Source organism: Equus asinus, chromosome 5, assembly GCF_041296235.1.
Source record: "Equus asinus isolate D_3611 breed Donkey chromosome 5, EquAss-T2T_v2, whole genome shotgun sequence".
Classification (NCBI taxonomy): Eukaryota; Metazoa; Chordata; class Mammalia; order Perissodactyla; family Equidae; genus Equus; species Equus asinus.
In genome coordinates this window covers 78887388-78905951 of record NC_091794.1, presented here as the reverse complement: position 1 = coordinate 78905951, position 18564 = coordinate 78887388, and the positions used below count along the sequence as shown (strand labels likewise).

General features: G+C 53.5%; 1 protein-coding gene across 9 annotated transcripts in view; it reads left to right on the top strand.

The window, feature by feature from the left end:
- Window positions 1-18296, top strand: part of RNF220 (ring finger protein 220) — a 218206-nt gene extending 199910 nt beyond the window's left edge. For 4 of the 9 annotated variants that reach the window (XM_044770634.2, XM_070510050.1, XM_070510051.1 and 1 more), the window contains exons 7-15: window positions 2521-2564; window positions 3000-3132; window positions 11292-11388; window positions 11595-11681; window positions 11820-11875; window positions 12007-12085; window positions 16239-16347; window positions 16490-16564; window positions 17302-18296. In XM_044770634.2, the coding sequence (XP_044626569.1) occupies window positions 2521-2564; window positions 3000-3132; window positions 11292-11388; window positions 11595-11681; window positions 11820-11875; window positions 12007-12085; window positions 16239-16347; window positions 16490-16564; window positions 17302-17373 (752 nt within the window). In that variant the 3' untranslated portion in view covers window positions 17374-18296. Of the gene's footprint in view, window positions 1-2520; window positions 2643-2999; window positions 3133-11291; window positions 11389-11594; window positions 11682-11819; window positions 11876-12003; window positions 12086-16238; window positions 16348-16489; window positions 16565-17301 lie in introns of all 9 variants that reach the window. The other 5 variants (XM_044770632.2, XM_070510049.1, XM_044770635.2 and 2 more) reach the window with 3 other exon arrangements.
- Window positions 18297-18564: the final 268 nt, after the last annotated feature.

Sequence of the window (18564 nt, the reverse complement as noted above, 5' to 3'; positions counted from 1 at the left end):
AACACAATTGAATGATCCAGCTTTTTGTGCTGACTAGGGTGTGGTATGTTTAGGGGTGGGCTGTAAGGGGCTTAGGGTCTCTGGGCCAGCTGGTGAGTGACTGAGGCCGTGGACATTTCAGGATCCCCAGCTCCTGCCACTTGGTTTCTGCTGCCTGTCCGAGCCCCAGTCTGGGAAAGGAAGATCATTCGTTCTGGGCTGGCACCATGTTAAGCATCAGTATCATAACACCTCTGAGCTGAAAGTGTTAACATTTTGTGGATAAGGAAACTGAGGCAGGGAGAGGAGAAGGTGATTCGTCTAAAATCACACAGCTGGGGTGTAACTGAGCCATGATTTAAACTGAAGTTTGTTTACTTCCGACCATATTATGCTACCTCCTTGCAAAGACTTGGCTTTTTCCTACTCGGAGGTAGCCTTTAGCTAGGGAGCAAAACTTTCCCTACCATGCTTTAGTAAATTTAGTTCAGGATTTAGAAGATGAGTGTTGAGACAAAAACCAAACCTGCCTTGCTTGTCTGAGACTTTCCAGGCGATGCCCAGTCCCTCAGGGTGCTTTCCTGGGACTCCCAGGGGTCTTCTGTCCTGAGTGACCTGAGCAAGGAGAGCGTCCAGCATCGCCGCCCTCCTTGGCAATTCTTTGAGATTCATTTCTTTATTCAGTCATCCACAGTGTCCCTCATAGGCCCCTTCTCACCAGGGAGGCACTCCCTCATGCTCTCGGCAGGGTGGATGAGGAAATTTTCTGTTGGCACACTGCTCCATACAGGCTTCTAGAACTCTCAGGGTCCCTTCCTCATTGCCTTTGTGCTATCTAGCATCCCCTCTCCATCCCAGCCCTGGCTCTAGAGTGTCAAGGTGGCTCAAGCTTGAGATTCCAAGGGTTAGGGCAGTCACGGTGAAGGGATTGAGATCTTTGTCCACAAAAATCAAGTGGAGCACCAGAGCATAGTCATCTCTCCCATAGTGAGAGGGCAGGAAATTGAAGAGATGGGCCAGGCTACAGACCAGGGCTTCTCCAACTCCATGCTCAGTCCTGTTGGGGTGATGCCTTTCCTATTGGTTCAGATCTTTCTAGAGCTACTCTGTTTTGGAGTTGGAGTAGCCCCCTGCCTCAGACCCTCAACAGGCAGGAGTTGGGGCTCAAGTCTATATTTTTGCGACCTTTACACACTCACGGGATCGGCTTTTGTTGATGCTGATAAGTTGTGAGGCACTCCTAGGACAGGAGAGCATTCCAAGCTCTGGAGTCAGGTGTGGTTTCCTAGCCTGCCTTTGCCACTTTTTAGCTGCTTGGAAAGTGCCTTATCTCTCTCAGCCTTGAGTTTCTTCCTCCGTTAAAAGGGATAATGCAGCGTAGCTTCAGCATATAGGGTTCAATGAGCTACCATGCATAAGGTGCTGACTCTGAGTCTGACACACAGTTGAAGCTCTAAATTGTATCAGCTCTCACCTGTGTCACTTCTCACCTGTGTCCCCCTCCCGAAACTGCATTCATGAGCTTCCCACCAGGGTCAGTGTTCATGAGAAAGTTCTTCCTGGCCCTGTGGTGGGGAATGGTTCCCCACTGGTGGGCCCCCCCCACCGCCGACCCCCACTACAGCATGGCTAGCTCTGCTCCTGCTCTTGCATCCAGGGAGGGGCCAGAGGGAACAGAGTCCCTTGTTTTGACCCCTTCCTGCTTCAGTGACAGGACGGCTGCAGAGAGGGATTAGTGAGCTAATTAGAAATGATTGCATCTCTCAGCATTAATTAGTAGTGCTGTGGGCTTGCAGTGTGCACTTTGGAATTGAGCCCCCTGTGGGACAGCATGGCAGGCAGCCCTCTGCCTCAGGGGCCTGCCAGCCCCTCTGCACTGATTAGAAATGATGGAACAGGTTTGGGTGGGCACAGTAAGGTCTGCCCTCTCAAGGTATCCTGGGCTCTCAGACCCTCTATACTATTGTGACTGGGCCTTGATCTCCTCTTCTGTATAATGGGACCAGAGGACATGAGAGAAATTCTTCCTGAGGGAATTCTAGGTAGTACACTAAGGGCTGTACCTCGGGGCTCTTAGCGCAGGAACAAAAGGGGTTTTAGCTGATGGGTGAACAGCAGGCCACATTAGGCCCCTGGAGGGACCTTGTGTTCTAGCCAAGAGATGTTCTCAAAAGTTGTAATTCTTGACACCAAAAGAGCCCATGGTCTTGGCCTTCTGGGGAGATACCCAGCAACATGGAGTATCTTTGCTTATTGATTCATTGAGCACTGCCAATAGAGAGGTCTGGGCTGAGCTTGAGCCAGCTGTGGGCAAAGAGTGGACACTTGGCGGGCCTAGCACCAGTCTCCTCCCCAGGTGCTCTCGGCAAGGCTCACTCTCCAAAGGAGCAGAAGGTGCTGCATAATGAGGGCCAGATCAGGCACTGAACAAAAGGGCTAATGGCTGGCAGGAGGTCAGGATATGTTAACGCCCCCTGGGACCCTGGGAGCTACAGTGACTGTCTGCCTGTTCTGTGCTTTGTTTTCGGTTTCTTCATGCAGCTCGGATTGGGAAAATGAAACGGAGGAAGCAAGATGAAGGGCAGGTATGTCCCCTGTGCAACCGCCCCCTGGCAGGATCGGAGCAGGAGATGAGTAGGCATGTGGAGCATTGCCTTTCTAAGGTAGAGGGGCCATCACCACCTACCTCCCCTCCTCTCCCTCCCTTCCCCGGACACTAGCTGCTGTCTGCCCCCAAATCTATGGGCTGTTGGGGTCTCTGTGTGGTCTCGGCAGCTGCTGCTTCTCTGTTCTTTGCCCTCTTCCTTTACTTTCACTCTCCCACTCCTCCCCTGGGGCTCTAGTAGAAAATTCTTGGGAGGAGGCCCAGGCTCTAGATCCGTTTACTTCACAGGAGCCCTAGAGCTGGGGGCATGTCTGGCATACCACAACTGGGAGCTAGAGCTGTGCAATCCTTGCAGGCCCTGGGGAACTGGTAGGGGTGGCCTGGGACCCGCATGATCCTGCTCTGCTCTTCACAGAGGGAAGGTTCCTGCATGGCTGAGGATGATGCCGTGGACATCGAGCATGAGAACAGCAACCGCTTTGAGGAGTATGAGTGGTGCGGGCAGAAGCGGATACGGGCCACCACTCTCCTGGAAGGTGGTTTCCGAGGTACAAGCAGCTGACACATAGGCAGTGGCACTCTGGTGGCCAGGCCTCTCCTGGGTATCCATCTGTTGGGAGCCAAGAGTCCAGGGCTGGTGGCTGGTCATCCGTTCCACCATGTGGGAACTGCTGCTGGCGGGGTTCCTTTGTGACCGTGCCGCTGCCTGTGATGTGCATATTAAAATGGATGTATTTGGGTGGGGAAATGGAATTGTGAGGCTGCAAGCTAGGAGTGACGAGGGGGGCTCTCAGCCTCGGGTGATGCATTGAAGGTGACAGCCAAGCCGCGTTAGCACCTGCATAAAATATTAAAGGGACGGTTATGCATTTATCACTCCATCCCTCTTAAGGCTGATAAATGAGAATCCAGCAACCTGCTGTACACCTCCAGCACTGAGGGCCCTGAGGGCTTCCAGGCAAACACATTGGATTTTCCTCCTCCTCCTCCTCAGCCTCATGTCAGGGAAATCAGTTACAGAGAAGAGAGTGAGTTATGGCAAAATTTGACCTCCCATGAGCTTCATTGGTGAATCTAATTTTAGCTCTGATCCCATCCCTTCTCCCTGGGCGCCCTCTGCCCTGAAGCAAGAGGGGCCTGGGCCCAGCTGCTCCCTGCTTCCCTTGGGCTCTCCCCAGTTGGCTGCAGAGGGGTCTGCAGGGCCCTGCCCAGCTCCATTGCCCTCTCAGCTCCTTGGAGGGATATGGCTCCGTCCAGTGGAAGTCCCCCACCAGGTCCAACAGCAGGCTGGTAGGTGCCCACAGTCAACATACTCTTGTCTAACTCCCCTGCCTTGGGCGGGAGAAAGGGGGAGCTGTCTGCTTCCTGGTCTCCATCTTCTCTCTTTCTGTGCACAAGCACAGCTGGCACTGCAGCTTGTGGTCATTAAGTGAGCCAATCTGCTTCCCATCTGCCTCCAGTTTTCTGGGCAACACCCTTGGGAGTGTTGCTGTGTCTGCTCCCTGGGGAATCTCACGGCGGCTGACAAGAGGGTCTCTGCCTCACTGGGGCTGTGCTCCTTGGGCTGGTGCTGAGGAGTGGTCTCCGCAGTGCCATCCAGTGCAGACTGGCAGCATGAAGGGGCTACAGATCCAGGTGGGCCATTATGCCTCTGGGCTTCTCTCATATTACCCAAGCCTTTGGGGGCAAGCCAAAGTGTAAATCAGGAAGGTTCATCAGACCAAACTGTTCCCCGAGCCTGAGCACTGAGCTGGAGCCTATTCATTTGCCATTTCACTCTGGTCCCGTTCTGGAGGTTTAGATGCCTGAGGCCCTGGGAGGATGAGCAGCAAAGCCCAAGATCCTGTGAACTGTACACACAGGTGTCTGGTGACAGCACGTGCAGGGTCAGTTCCAGGATGCTGCTCTGGGTTCACTCTGTTGGCAGCTGCAGATAGTCACATCTTCCATTGCTGTGGCAACTTCTTAGGTTTCTTGGCACATAACTGGACCTGATGGCTTCTGGGCACCAGACAAGGCTTAAGGCGGATAAAGCTGCATAGGGCCTGCTGATTTGACAGAGTATTTCCCCTGCACCAGGATGCACTTGCAGAGCGGGTGTGAGGGGCTCTTAGGCTCTGGACAGGTGTCAGTTTTCCCTGAGTGTTTACACTGTGAGGTTGTTCCTTTCAAGAATTCCTGAGGGGAGTTCAAAGGGGGCTTTTCTTTGAGCGATTTGGAGAGCGAGAATGAGAGTGAGACTTGAAGAGGGAACAGGGGCCGGAGGTGCCTTTATCTGCAGAGAATTGCTCCAGCTTTCCTGATAGAAGCCGCTGCCGCCTCTTAAACAGCTTAGTGCAGTCAAAAGACGGGCAGACTTGAAAGGCTGTTTTACAGCGAGATCAGCGGGGGCCACAAGGCAGAGAGTGGGGCACAGTGGAGCGGAGGAGGCTGAGGCTCCTCAGTGGGGGGGGCTATCAAAGGGAGGCCCTGGCTGAGCCTGACTGCCTCTGCCCCCAAAACCCCATCTGCAGAAGCTGGCCATCTGTCAGTCTACCCTCCCTGGCCAGGACCGAAAGGCCCCAACTCTTGGGGGGTTGGGTGTGGCTCCGCCAGGCGGGCTGGTGTCAGTACAGCGCATTGATCGCCCGCCGGGCGGGCCGGGCCGCAAGCTGGGCAGCGCGTGCTTAATGTGATTGAAAGGCAGTTAAAATGGCGGTGACCTTTTCAGGAGGAATTAGATTGCCTGCCAAGACCGGTTAGAGGGAGTGATAACACCGGCTGAAGAAGCTGCCCAGCCAACTTCAGAGAGAGGGAGCAGAGGCAGGATGAGCAGGCGAGCGGTGAGGCCCATTTAAGCTGCACTGTGCGTGCTGACAGAACAGAGATTGCTGTCCTTGTTAGATATGAAAGAATTGAAGAATTGCAGATAAGTTCCTGTATCCGATCATCCCCTATCCCTCCTCCCAGACCAGAGCCCCTTCATCGTCCTCAGCAAAGCTTCCCACCAGGCGCACTGGAAGCTGGTGTGCTGGAGCAAGTCAGTTGCCTTGAATGTAATCGGCTGTGGAGCCAGTGAACAAGCAAGGGTTTTGGTGGAGACACTTGGCTGAGGGGCATGGGCCTTGGAGATGGGACCTGTGGTTACTGACAGGAGGTTCAGATAGCTCAGGCCCGGGAGTGAAATTGGCATTTTAGGACAAAATGAAGGACTGAGTAAGCACTGAGATAAGTCCGGTTGGTCTTAAAGATAGATCTTTAAGAGATTAAAGGAAATAAGCAAAGACGGCAGAGAGTCGGTTGGAAGAAACATTTGGTGTCTAGGAAACACTCTGGCCTTCCCAGTTCTGGGAGAAACCCTGGCCTGTGTGCCTAAGCTGTTGATTGTCCGCTCAGAACCTTAGGTTTATGAACCTGCTGCTGCTCTTTCTCCCCAGCCAGAGTTATAATCGCGTGAAGGGCAGCACACAGAGCCTGGTGCTTCACCACATTCCCCTAAAAGAGCTCAGCAGTTAGAAAAGGACTCTCTTCTGGGGTACCATGCCAGGCCTAGGCAAAGCAAGGGGCCTCTAGGCTAGAGCAGCAGGCCACAGGAAAAACCTAACTATATAGCCCATGGGGACAAACCTATTCCTGCATGTAGTCAAAGCAGGTATGTGACAAATGAGCCATACCTTCTCCTCATTTCCTATCTCCATCTCCTGGAGAAGACTTAGGGCACTGAGCTTTGATCCCTCCCCTGTCTTGGTTGCCAGAGAAGTTCACCCAGCTGGATTTGAGGAGCCTGGAGCTCATCATGTCTAGAAGAGACAGGCTAGAGAGAGGACATGGGAATGGTTGGTTTCAGATAAGGTGACAATGATGTGATAGGGACAAGAGTGGCGAGATGAAAGAGTTTCCCAGGAGGCTTCACAGGAAATGGAAGGTGTCTGCAGCTGTATCTTTGAGTCCCTGTAAATCAAACAGGCAGAGGGGAGGGAGAGGGTGGGTACCAAGAGAAGCAGCTATGTAGGGCCTCTCTCCTGCCCAGATCCTGGCCTAGGGACTACATCTTCCTCTAGTTCTTGTCTCAGATTTAGGCTGGTTCCAACTAACCTGGGATGAGATATCATGGAGAGGACAGGCAGAGCAGCTTTGGCACGGATCTTTAGATCATTTAAGTGGCTGTTGCTTGATAAAACTTGAGCGCCTGTTGAAGGGTCAAGAGAGTGAGAGGTATTGTGAGTCCAAGGGCACAGAGAAATAGGCCTGGCCTTAGCTGCTGCCTCCTTTGGCATTGGTTCTCAAAAGATGGGAGCCCCAGATGCCCAAAATGTGCCCCAGCGCAGCCCTGCTGCCTGGTCCAGTGAGTGACAGGTGTGGGAACTGCTGACTGTTGGAGGCAGTCTTGGGATGGAGTGGGTTAGGGCTGCTGCCTTCTGACTCCTTACCACCTTCAGTTAGAACTGTTGCCTGGAGGGAGAGCTGAGGAGAGGTGGCAAGGAGCAGGGTACCTTCTGTCCCCTGTGGCGAGTGACGGGATTTAATCACCTTTTGGAACACAATTGTTAAGCTGGGACAGAGGGAGTGCAGGCAGAAGGAGCAAGTATCAATGGTTTTAAAGGGCGTCTGTCTCTATGCGTCTCTCCTGACATGAGGCAGTGAAACACGCTATCGAGGAGGCCCGGAAAGTGGCTAAGTGCGTTTGACACACGCCAACTCCCTGCCTCCACACTGGATAATTGCATTGTCAACTGTTCAGCGAGGTGGCAGGTGACACTGCAGGCCGATTGATTGTCCCGCATCGCAGCTCCCCAGACTGTCAGCTCCCCAATCGATGGCGTTTACACAAGACACCGTAACTGCATCTGTAACTAATTCCACTGTAAAACTCTCCGGAAGCTGCTGCCCCTGCCCCCCTGCCCCCCTGCCCCCCGCCCCTTTGGAGAGCACAGGCCTCTGGAGGGCCCCAAGACTTTCCTTTCTCCCTGGTCTCTGGTTTTGTTGGGAGTAGCAGGTGAGGAAATCAATGGCTCCTTTTTTGTGGTTTCAGGTTCCAGGACGTTACTGGCCCCAGTAAACGGGCATCTCCAGTTTCTCAATCGATCATCTAATCAATTGATTAAATTAACACTGATTTTTTTTCTTCTTCTCCATGACCCAGGAAGAAATGAGTTTATGGGAGAGGGGTCGTTTTTATAAAATTTAGACTTATCATTTCTGCACTTAACCCTCTCCCTCTCTATTGCTGAGTATTGACTTGGAGGGAAGGGATTTTTTTTGCACTGCCTACCCTCCCAGGACTGGGTACCTGCTCTGCTGAGCATCACTGACCATCAGGCTTAGTTTGCCTCTGGGTGGTAGCCCAGGCCTTTGTGCCACTTTAAGGTGGAGCCAAGCTGTAGCAAGGGGGGCTCCTTGGTGACTAAAGAGTACTCTGGGTCATCTTGGAGGTTCTGGGGACTGCGTCGCTTCCCTGGATAGTAGCAGCAGGAGTGGCAGCTTGCCTGTTATCCCCTACACAGAACAGGAGCCAGAGGCTTGGAAAGGAGTTCTCTGTGCCATCTTGCCTCTGAGTACTGGCTTGGGATGTTCCAGCAGCTGAGAACATAAAATGACCGTGGAGCCTTCCTCTCAAAGCAGGAGGGGGGGCAAGCTGGCGGGGGCGCTGTCTGCATAAAACGGCTTTATGGCCGTTTCTTTTTATTATGATTCTGCTAGAAGTCAGCAAGTGACATTTCATTAAGAAAATAAAGTTTAATGTGCTGGGAAGGAGGTTGGAACAGGCTAGGGCAGCACAAGAGTGAAATTGGCAGCGACAGCCTGTTCTGAACACCTGTGGGGGTAGGGAGAGGTTCCCAACATCTGTCTCCACTGGGGGGTGGGGTCAGGGTCAAAGTAAGCTACTCAGACCAGAGACACAGAGAGGCCTTTGCATTGGCAAACAGGAGAACAGGATATGTTGTGCTCTCTATACCGCCTCAAGGGTCAGAGGAGCATAAGGTTGTTGCCTAGGTGAGAGCTGGGGCCCGACAGGGAAAGTTGTGTCCTAAGAGGTTTCTCTAGGCCAGCAGCCAATCAGGCCTCAGCCTTCCTTCTGCTACAGGGCTCCCAGGATCCAATAGAACAGTGTTGTCGGCATTTAGCCATTACTGCTAGCGCGTTGTATGACACCTACTGTGGGCCCTGTGCTGGGTGATGATGAGATCACAGCAATGAGCCAGGCTTGCACTTTCAGTCTGGTGACAGACAATGACATTACTGGTAATAAATATGTTTTTGGAGTTGCACAGGAGTCTGGGTGGATACCAAGGAAGGGACACCTATGTAGAAGTACCTGAGGAAGTCTCATCCCCACTCAGCACATTGAGGGCAGGGATCAGATCTTGAAACTCTCTGTCCTCAGTGCCAAGCCAGGCAGAGGATGAGCTCAGTAAAGGTAGAAAGGATGCTGTTGAGGTGAGAGGTCATTCAGGAAGTATTTATAGAGCAACTACTCTGTGTGGACACTGAGTTAATAGCAGAAGGCATGGTTGAGCTGAGTCAGACTTGCAGAATGAGCAGGCATTTGCTCTGTAGACTAGAAGGGAGAAGGTTCTAGGCAGAGATAACAGGAGGTGCGAAGGCCTGGGGACATGAGAAAACCTGCAGGATGTCAGAAACCACAACACCTGCGTTCCACTGAGGGCCTGGCAGGCAGTAAGACTGCAGGGGAAAGGACTTCGGGCCACAGGGCTGCTTTGTGTGTTGAGAAGCTGGGACTTTTCCTGGCAGCTCTGGGGGCCCTGTTTGCTCAGCTCTGCCATGGGTTCTTTGCTTTCCTTCTTGCCCACCCCCAAGGCAGGCTGGGCAGGGCAGGGTGAGCCGAGGACATGAGGCTGAGCGCTGAGCTGGGTGTACTTGGGGGAGGGGGATTGGCAGGGCTCGGCACAGGCTGTAAGTGAACCTGATAGCTACATTCTGATTGATGGCAGAGTTTGTCTCCCAAACTGTCAGAGGGTTTATAGAGGTGCCACTCACCCACAAGGTGGGAATTGCTTGTCAGGACACCTGGCTGTGAGCAGGAGACAGAGCTGTAACTTGGTGTTTTCTCAGCTTAATGGCCCCACTGCTGACCTGCCTGCTGCCTCAAGTTAGTTGGTGCCTTGGTGTGGAGGGCAAATGAGGAGTGTCAGGGAGAGGTGGAGCATAGGCTGTGCTAGCCTCTGTCTTTCCCGGGTGCTGCTTACCTCTGGGATGACTGGGACCTTTGTGAGACCAGAGACCGGAGGCATACAAGGGAGAAGCAGGATCAGGAAGAAAATGCTTTTGAAATGGGCTTCAGAAGGAGAGCATGCCAGATGGAGTAAATAGCATGAGCAAAAGTCTTAAGAGCAGGACATACGGGGTTATGTTTGAGGTGCAGTAGGTAGTCTGTCCATATGCATAGGGATTATGGAGTGAAGTGAGGAAAAGAGTGAATGTAGAGAAGAAGGTACATCCACATCTTCATGGATCTGGCCGAGGAGCCTAGACTTGATTGTGCACACAGTGGGAAGCCATAGATGGTTTTGGAGCAGGGAAAAGAAGGGTCAGAACTATATGGTAAGACGGATGGGGAACAGACAAGAATCTTGAGGCCCCATTACAAAACTGTTACCTTGATGAGAGTGTAAGGACCTGAGTGGAAAGAATGGATAAAAAGAAATTTCTGAGATTATCAGGCAGAACCCCGAGCTGCTTCTTCACCCCTTTAAGGATTTCTATGCTGATTCCACTCACCACAAATTCCATCACTTTCTGTCCTAGCAGGGCTGTTGTGCTGGCTAGTGAGATGTTGTCTGAGACCACTGGGAGAAGGCAAGGCCAGGAAGGGAGAAGCAGCTTTGTGGCCCTTGACCCTGGGCTTTCAGGAAGGGTGGTCCTGGGAGTCAGAGCACAGACTGGTGAGGAGGCCTTCTGTAGCCTGAGCCACTCACCCCTCCCCATGGGCCAAGAGTCTGCCTGTGGCTGAGCCAAATGCACCTTAGTGGGGTTAGCTGCCCTCCTGGCCTTTGGCCCTGCCTCTGCCCAGCCTCAGTGCCTTCGTGGACTGCTTTGAGAAGCAGGTGTGCATGCCTATCCTCCCTCGTCTGGCCCTTCCTAATCCCTTTATAACTGCGCTTGTCCAGGAATCTGGGCTGAGTGAGGTGGAGATGAATAATTAATGTCAGGCGCTTCAGACACCAAATATTTGAACAGCTGCCTGGTGTTTTTGCTGGCAAGGACCTGGCGGCCAAAATCAGGACGTTGGCTGGGGGTCCTTGCTGTATGGCTGTGACTGGCCTTAGCCAGCCGACTCTCCCCTCCAATGGACTTGTCAGGCTGGACCATGGGACACAGGATACCCAGGTCATGGGTGGGCGTGGCCTTACAGACCTGAATTTCTCTGTCTTCTTCCTGCTCTTCCTAGACCTGGAAGACAGGTATACAGCAGGCCTCGACTAGGCATCTCCTGAGGACCTGACATAGTGTATGAATGGGCTAGTTTATGAGCAGAGACCACTTGGAGCAGCAAGCTGTGGCAGAGAAGGATGCGGTATACAAAGTGAAAGGGACTGAAATGTCAGAGTCAAGAGCACCTAAGTATGTGGCTCTCTATATTCCAGGCCCAAATTTCTGTCTGGGCTTTATCTGGCCCAAACCTGACCTCTACCTAGAGGCAACAGAAGGAGCACCCTTGGCCTAGTCTTGTTGGCCCCTGGCCCTCCTCACATCCTGCTTCCCACAGGCTCTGGCTTCGTCATGTGCAGCGGCAAAGAAAATCCGGACAGTGATGCTGACTTGGATGTGGATGGGGATGACACTCTGGAGTATGGGAAGCCACAGTATCCTTGGGGCACTGTGGGACAAGGTGGGGCTGGTGGGACAGGCCAAAGGAAATAAGAGAAGTAGCTAGCACCTCTGGTACTCACCCACACTACCACCCACCCAGGGTCAGTGTCTCAGCTTTAGCCAGGGGAAGCCCTCCTGAGGATTCAACCCTCATGGCCTACTGCAAACTAGGATCCATTGTCCTTGACCATCATGCCAGATACACGGAGGCTGACGTCATCCCCTGCACAGGCGAGGAGCCTGGTGAAGCCAAGGAGAGAGAGGCACTCCGGGGCGCAGTTCTAAAGCAAGTGTGGGCACAGGCTTGGGCGGGTGGGGTAAAGGGATGGGAAGCCCTGAGGCAGGGGTCAACCCAGTACCCATCCTCAGGGCTGTCCTGCCTGCCTTCAGGGCTCACTGTGTTCTTTCTCCTTCCTTTCCCTAGTGGCGGCCCTCCCAGCACACGCATCACACCTGAGTTCTCTAAATGGGCCAGTGATGGTAAGTCCCAAGCCAGCTTAGTAATGGGGAAGAGGGGATATCCTTTGGGTAGTGGTGACTGATTCAAACCCAACCCCTCACCTGTGCTGCCCAGTCTGGCCAGAGTATGAGTTGCCTCTCTGTCCCAGCAGAGATGCCATCTACCAGCAACGGTGAGAGCAGCAAGCAGGAGGCCATGCAGAAGACCTGCAAGAATAGCGACATCGAGAAGTGAGTGTTTGGCCGGGAGCGGGGGTCTCTGGGACAGCAGTTCAGTGAGAGGAGATGGGCCCTTTGCAAGCAGGACAGCCTGCTGCCAGGGCTCCTGGGCCTTTCAAGCACAGCTTAGTCCTGCAGCCCTGGGCACACAGCCGGCACCGGGGCCCAGCTGGTGCTAAGCGTTACTCTGTGAATTGATCACTGGGCCATAGCCCTGGGAGCCTTGGCGGAGGGAGGAGGCAGTCCGCCTGCCTGCCTGCTCGCTGCTGCGGCCTCCGCCCGGGAAACGTGATGTATGTCCCCCCAGCCCAGCCGGCGCACTTGATTCATCTCCAGTTTCTGTTTCTTAATCGGAAGCTAAATTGGTTTCATTTTTCTTGTCCCGGGTGGCGCTCGCAGTGGGTTTTAGGCAGGAGCATTGGGTCTCATCACTTCCGTAGGAATTTTTGGCCTGAGTTCTCTAACAGGGGAAAAGGGGACCTGTGAGTGCTTCAGTCAGGGCTAGGCAGCCCCTGGCCTGGATCCCCAGGAGCCACAAGGACTTGAATCAGCTGGGTACCTTACTGCCTTTCCAGAAAGCCCAAGCAAGGGCAGGTCTGGCCCCAGGAGGTAGCATTGTCCGGTTCTAGCTGCCTGGAGCTGCTGCCTTTGGCCATTGCTTAACTCCCTGCACCCACCCCTTCCTCCACTGGAGGCTCGGTTGCCTGGGGTTAAAAGGCAGCCTCTTCATTCCAGGGCCAGTGTTCCATCTTGCCTCCTGCCAGGAGAGTGGATTGCAGGCCAGTGCAGGGCCAGGTCGGTGGCCCAGGGTCACCTCCCATTTGTTTCCCTCCATTTTGTGTTGTCATAAATTCATTCCAGCCCGTTGTGGTTGATCAGTTTATCTCGGCCGGGGCCGCAAGTGCTGCTGGCATGATGTATGGGCCGCAGCACGGGGCCCGGCTGCCCATGAATCACCGCAGCTGCTCCGTGTCAGCGCCAGAGCGGGCCGCACGGGTTCGGTGCAACCAGCTTGTGGGGGGTGGAATGACGTATGGATGTTTATTTAATAATTCTCTTCTACTCCAGCTGAGCGGGGCGGGCGGGGCCATAAGGGGCGCCCACCCTCGTCTAGAGGGGCTGCTCATAAATCAGAAAGACAAGATCATTAATCAGGGATGGCGCCCAAGTGGGAGGTGGGGGCCAGAGCCAGTGGCCATCCATGAAGGCACTACCCAACCAAGGCTGGGGGACATCAGGATTTCTGTCCCACCTGTGTGAGCACAGGCACCAATAGGTGGGCTCTTTGGGATGAGTTGGGGACTGGCTCAGTCATATGCAGAGATCTCCATTGGCTCTGGATCTGCCAAGATTGGGGCCCTTTGGTCCCCATGACTTCTCTCTTTGTTGTACACAATATGGGTTCCCACTCTAGATCTGTTTCACAACCCAGGGAAGGAGGACAGCAGGATGCCGTGGCTTCTTCCAGGAAATTCTCCACCCTATACCCTGGATGGGCTTAGGAATAGTCCACAATCAACCTAGGTCAGGGGCTGGAGGATTGTGTATTTCACCAGAGCAGAGAGTAGAGACCAGGTATGTGCTTAGCAAATCCAGGATAGGGTGGGCTCTGGAGTTGGATGTGGCCTTGGAGCTTTTGAAAATGGAGGAGGAAATGGCTTCATTCTCTCCTGGCCCCATCCTTTTTGCCTTTCCAACTCTAGCTCATTTTCTGGTTTGGGGTTGGAAAGTTAGTTCTCTACTCTGGGGTAGGCTGCCCCCAGCTCAAGGCCTTTGTTTCCCCATCTTTGAAGTAACCACATAGGACCAGGCAAATGCCCAGCCTGGCCCTTGCAGAGGAAGGGAGCATAGTTACCCATCCTTGTCTCCTCTGGAATTTACCAGCAATCTAGATAGGGACGGCACATATGGCATTGGGCAAAATGCCGGAGGAGGAGACAGCTGTGCAGCTTCTTGTCAGGAGGGAGGGGGTGGTGAAGGCTTCCAAAGCTGGAAAGTTGAATGGACACTTCCAGGGAATCAGCCAGTACTAGAAGGAGCTGGAGCCACAGGCTTTCCCAGCTTCCCTGGAGAGAGGCAGGCAGAGAGAATCATGGACCATGAAGTGATGGATCTAGAGCATTCCTGATATAGGGACACAGCCATCAGAAAGTCACATTCTGTGTTGCTGCTAGCGCCCTAAGAGAGAAAGGTCAGAGATCAAAGTTTGTTTCTGCCTCTGGAATGTTACCCACCATCCTCCTCGTGCCCTCCATTGCCATTTATGCCCAGCAGGGACAGACCACCTGTTAGCTTTCCACTTTTCTGAGCCAGTTGTCTCCCCGACATTGGCAGAACAGGCCACCCTAGGAGATGATCTTTGCCCACATCATACCACACATCTTCTGAACCTCAGCTCTTCTTCTCTCACAGCCCTCTTCCAACATCCTCAACAACTTCCCATTGCCTGTAAGATAAACTTTACTTTCTGATTGTGGCATCTAAGGTCTTCCTGGATATGACCTCCTTTCCCACTTTAGCACCTTCTGCCTACCCACAGGTGAGCCTTCCAGCCAGATGGGGCTCTTGGGCCTTTTGGCCTTTGTTCCTACTATTGCCTGGGCCTGGAGACCCATCTCTTCCTGGGTATAGCCAGTGTAGTGTAATGGTTAGTCACACAGAATCCATCTGCCAGGGCTGGAGACAGGCAATCCTGTCTCCCTTACTCTCTATGAAACTTGGGCAAGCTACTTAATATTTCTGTGCTCTCGTTTCCTCATATAAAATGGGAATATTAGAATCTTCTCATGGGGCTTTTGTGAGGTATAAATAAGATAATTATCAATCCCTCAGTGCAACCCCTGGCATTTAGTAAGTGCTTACTAAGTTTTAGCTCTTTTATTTGTATTATCATCATCATTCTTCCCTGAGGCCTCTCTCCAGTACCATCTTTTCTGTTCCTCCAGGAAGGACTCTTCCTCTGTGAGCTCCTCTGGGTTCTATTCACTTGTTTTCGGAGTGGGAGGGACCACTCCTTGAGATAGTCCTAGCTGTTCCCTGTTCAGTATTGCAGCCCAAAGAGTCTGTGAGAAGCTGTAGGGACTTTCTTGTGCAGGACTTGGACAACAGGTGAGGACTACCTGGGCATCTGATATGCCTAGGAAAACACAACAAGGAGCCTTTGAGGTATGCCAGGCCTGTAGCCCAGAGACCTAGACTATGAAGACTCTTCGTCGCCACATCCCTTACTCTCCCGGGGGGTTGGACTGGTTCTTTATTCAGCAAGTGTTTACGTCTGCTCACATGCCTAGTGTGGGTTAATGTCCATAGTCAGTATTGGTGGAATAAGCAGCTTGCCCTCAGGGAACAGTCTAGCTGAGGAGACAGAGACATTTGCCATTACGCTGCTGTGGTGGAGTCCAGTGCAAGGTGCTAGAAAAGGCAGCCACCAGTGGTGCTGCTGGGAGAAGGTGGCAACTAGGCCTGAATGATGAGATCAGTGGAGCTGGTGAGTTAGGAGGTGGGGTGATCCAGAGGAGCAGAAAGTGCGAGAGGCCAAGGAAATGAAAAATGGTGGTGTGTTGAAACTTAGTAGTTCCCTATGGATGGAGCATAAAGTATGTAGCAGGGTGCTAAGGGGTGCTGCTGGCTGGAGCTGGACCACAGAGGCACTTGTAAGGCTTGTGAGGAGTTTGGTAGCGTTTACTCTGAGGGAGACACTGACATGTTGGAAGTAGAAATGGTCAGATTTCTAAAATTCTAGTTGCTGGGAGAATGGAATGGAGATGAGGGGACTGGAGGCATAGAGGCCATTCAGGTTAGCAGAATAATCCATAGAATAGATGAAAGAACCTGGACTTGCGGTACAAGTAGAGAGATTCCAGAGATAGCAGGAGCTAGTGACAGATTTTGGATGTCGGGGTGACTGGGAAGGAATAGTTTGAGAATGGTTCCCAGGTATCTGGTTTAGAAATTCACCTGGATGGGGGTGGAGGAACTAGAAGGGTGAGGAGTTCAGTTCTGGGATGTGGAATTTGCAGATACAGGATATGGGTGGGGTAGTGGGGCGAGGATATCTAGGAGACATTTATATATGTGGTTCTGGAATTCAAAGGAGGTGTAAGCTGGAGGTTCAGATTAGGGATGCCAGCCTGCTACCTGCCCAACTATGCCGTCCTCTTTACAGAATCACCGAGGATTCAGCTGTGACCACGTTTGAGGCCCTGAAGGCTCGGGTCAGGGAACTTGAACGGCAGCTATCCCGTGGGGACCGTTACAAATGCCTCATCTGCATGGTGAGAGGAAGGGAGCCTGGGCATGCCCCTGCTCGAGCTTCACTGCCCCCTGGCGGTGGAGAGGGTCTCTGCACTGTGATCTGAGCTCTTTAGAGGGTGGGCCAGCCTCAGAGTGACCTTTCTCTGCCCACCCCCTCCCTAGGACTCATACTCGATGCCCCTAACGTCCATCCAGTGTTGGCATGTGCACTGCGAGGAGTGCTGGCTACGGACCCTGGTGAGGTGGCGTGGGGGTTGGGGAGTGGGTGGCTGTTTTGGGTACTGCCTGGGTGTTCATGCATATGCTTGAGCATGCTTGAGGGAGGTTGGAGCAAGGGGCAGGGGGGAGCAGGAACATAGAACACAGCCAGAAGCCAGGTTTTTCATCCCCCAAACTCACTACATTTTTTCCTCCCCAGCCCTTCCCCCTCTGCGGGTTCACAGCCTGCTCCCTTCCCCCTGCCCCAACCCCCAGAAAGCCCACTGTATTACACACACTGGTGAGATCCTGGGTCAGGAGGAGGCTGGGTCTGGATAAGCAGGACCAGGGCCTCATCCCCTCCCCCTCCCATTACCAAGCTCCTTCTGCTCCTGCCCCTGCTCTTTGCTCAGGAGCAGCCATTAAAATGTCGCCCGGAGACAGCAATAAAAGGCCCGGACGTGGGCTCTGTGTCCTGATCAAAGGCCGCATGTAATCTCGTTAGGGCCGCGGCAGCCACAGCTGGACCCAGCCTTGTTCTCATTACCGGGGCTCCCGCTGCGGGGCTAGCCAGGCGGTTTGATCCTGGCGTCCCCCCAACACAGGAGCGTGCCTGCCTGCTCACAGAGGCTGCCCATGCATCCCCAGCCTGGGCTGACAGGACCGAGGTCCCAGCACACAGCTGGTGCAGGGAGATGGCTGCAGGCTCAGGTGCTCACACAAGCAAACATGCAGCCCAGTGTGTATAACCAGAGCCCGCCCTCTTCTCCCTGCAGGGTGCCAAGAAGCTCTGCCCTCAGTGCAACACCATCACAGCGCCCGGAGACCTGCGGAGAATCTACTTGTGAGCTAGCCACCACAGGCAGGCCTGGCCTCCAGCAGCCTGCCTGCCCCGCCTCTGTGACGTGACCCTCCCCCTTGTACATACTTGCACACAGGTTCCCCGTGTACATACATGCACACACGCGCGCGCACACACAGGACTCTGGAGCCAGAGTGGAGGCTGAGGCCCAGGCCCTGCCTGCTGGCTCCCACCAAGATTGGGGACCATACCTGTTCCGGGTTCTGTTCCCATGGTGGGGCAGGGAGGTGGGGGTGGGGGGAGTAGCAGCAAGGCTCCTGAGATCCAGCCCCCAGACTGACAGATGGACAGACAGACATGCAAACACCAGACTGAAGCACATGTAATATAGACCATGTATGTTTACAATGTTGTGTATAAATGGGACAACTCCTTGCCCTCTACCCCGTACCTTCCCCTTTGGTTGTATGATTTTCTTTTTTTTTAAGAACACCTGAAAGCAGGGCCTCCTTCAGGGCTGGCTGGGAGCTCGGCCCATCCACCTCTTGGGGTGCCTGCCTCGCCCTCTCCCATGGTGTCCCTTCCCTCTCCCATGTGCTCGGTGTTCAGTGGTGTATATTTCTTCTCCCAGACATGGGGCACATGCCCCAAGGGACATGATCCTCTCCTTAGTCTTAGCTCCTGGGGCTCTTTATAAGGAGTTGGGGGAGGGGGGAGGCACAGGAAATGGGAACCGAGCTGTCGCAGGGGCTGAGATCCGGGCTGGGTGAGGGTGCTCCTGGTTGCCCAGCCTTCTGCCAAGAACCTTTCCTGGGATTAGAGCTGCTGTTCCCAGGGAGAAGTGTTGTCTCCCCCGCCCCTCCCGTGGGCCCCATGGTGTGATGCTGTGTCTGTATATTCTATACAAAGGTACTTGTCCTTTCCCTTTGTAAACTACATTTGACATGGATTAAACCAATATAAACAGCTGCTGCCTGTGTGTATGTGTGTAGGGAGGGGTGGGTGATGGGGTGGTGTGGACAGAGGCAGTTAAGGGGTTAATTCCTGGCAGCAGTGTGGGGGAAGAACTTGGCTGTGGGTGTGTAAAGCAATGCAGGGTTGGTCTGCTCAGGGGCCCTGGAGCACTCCGTTGGGGTTGGGGGTGGGGCTCAGGACCTGGACTCCTGACTATTGATGGGTAGGGGCTCCAGGTTAATTTCTTATCGATGCAGAATCGTCAGCTCATTAATCACAGAAG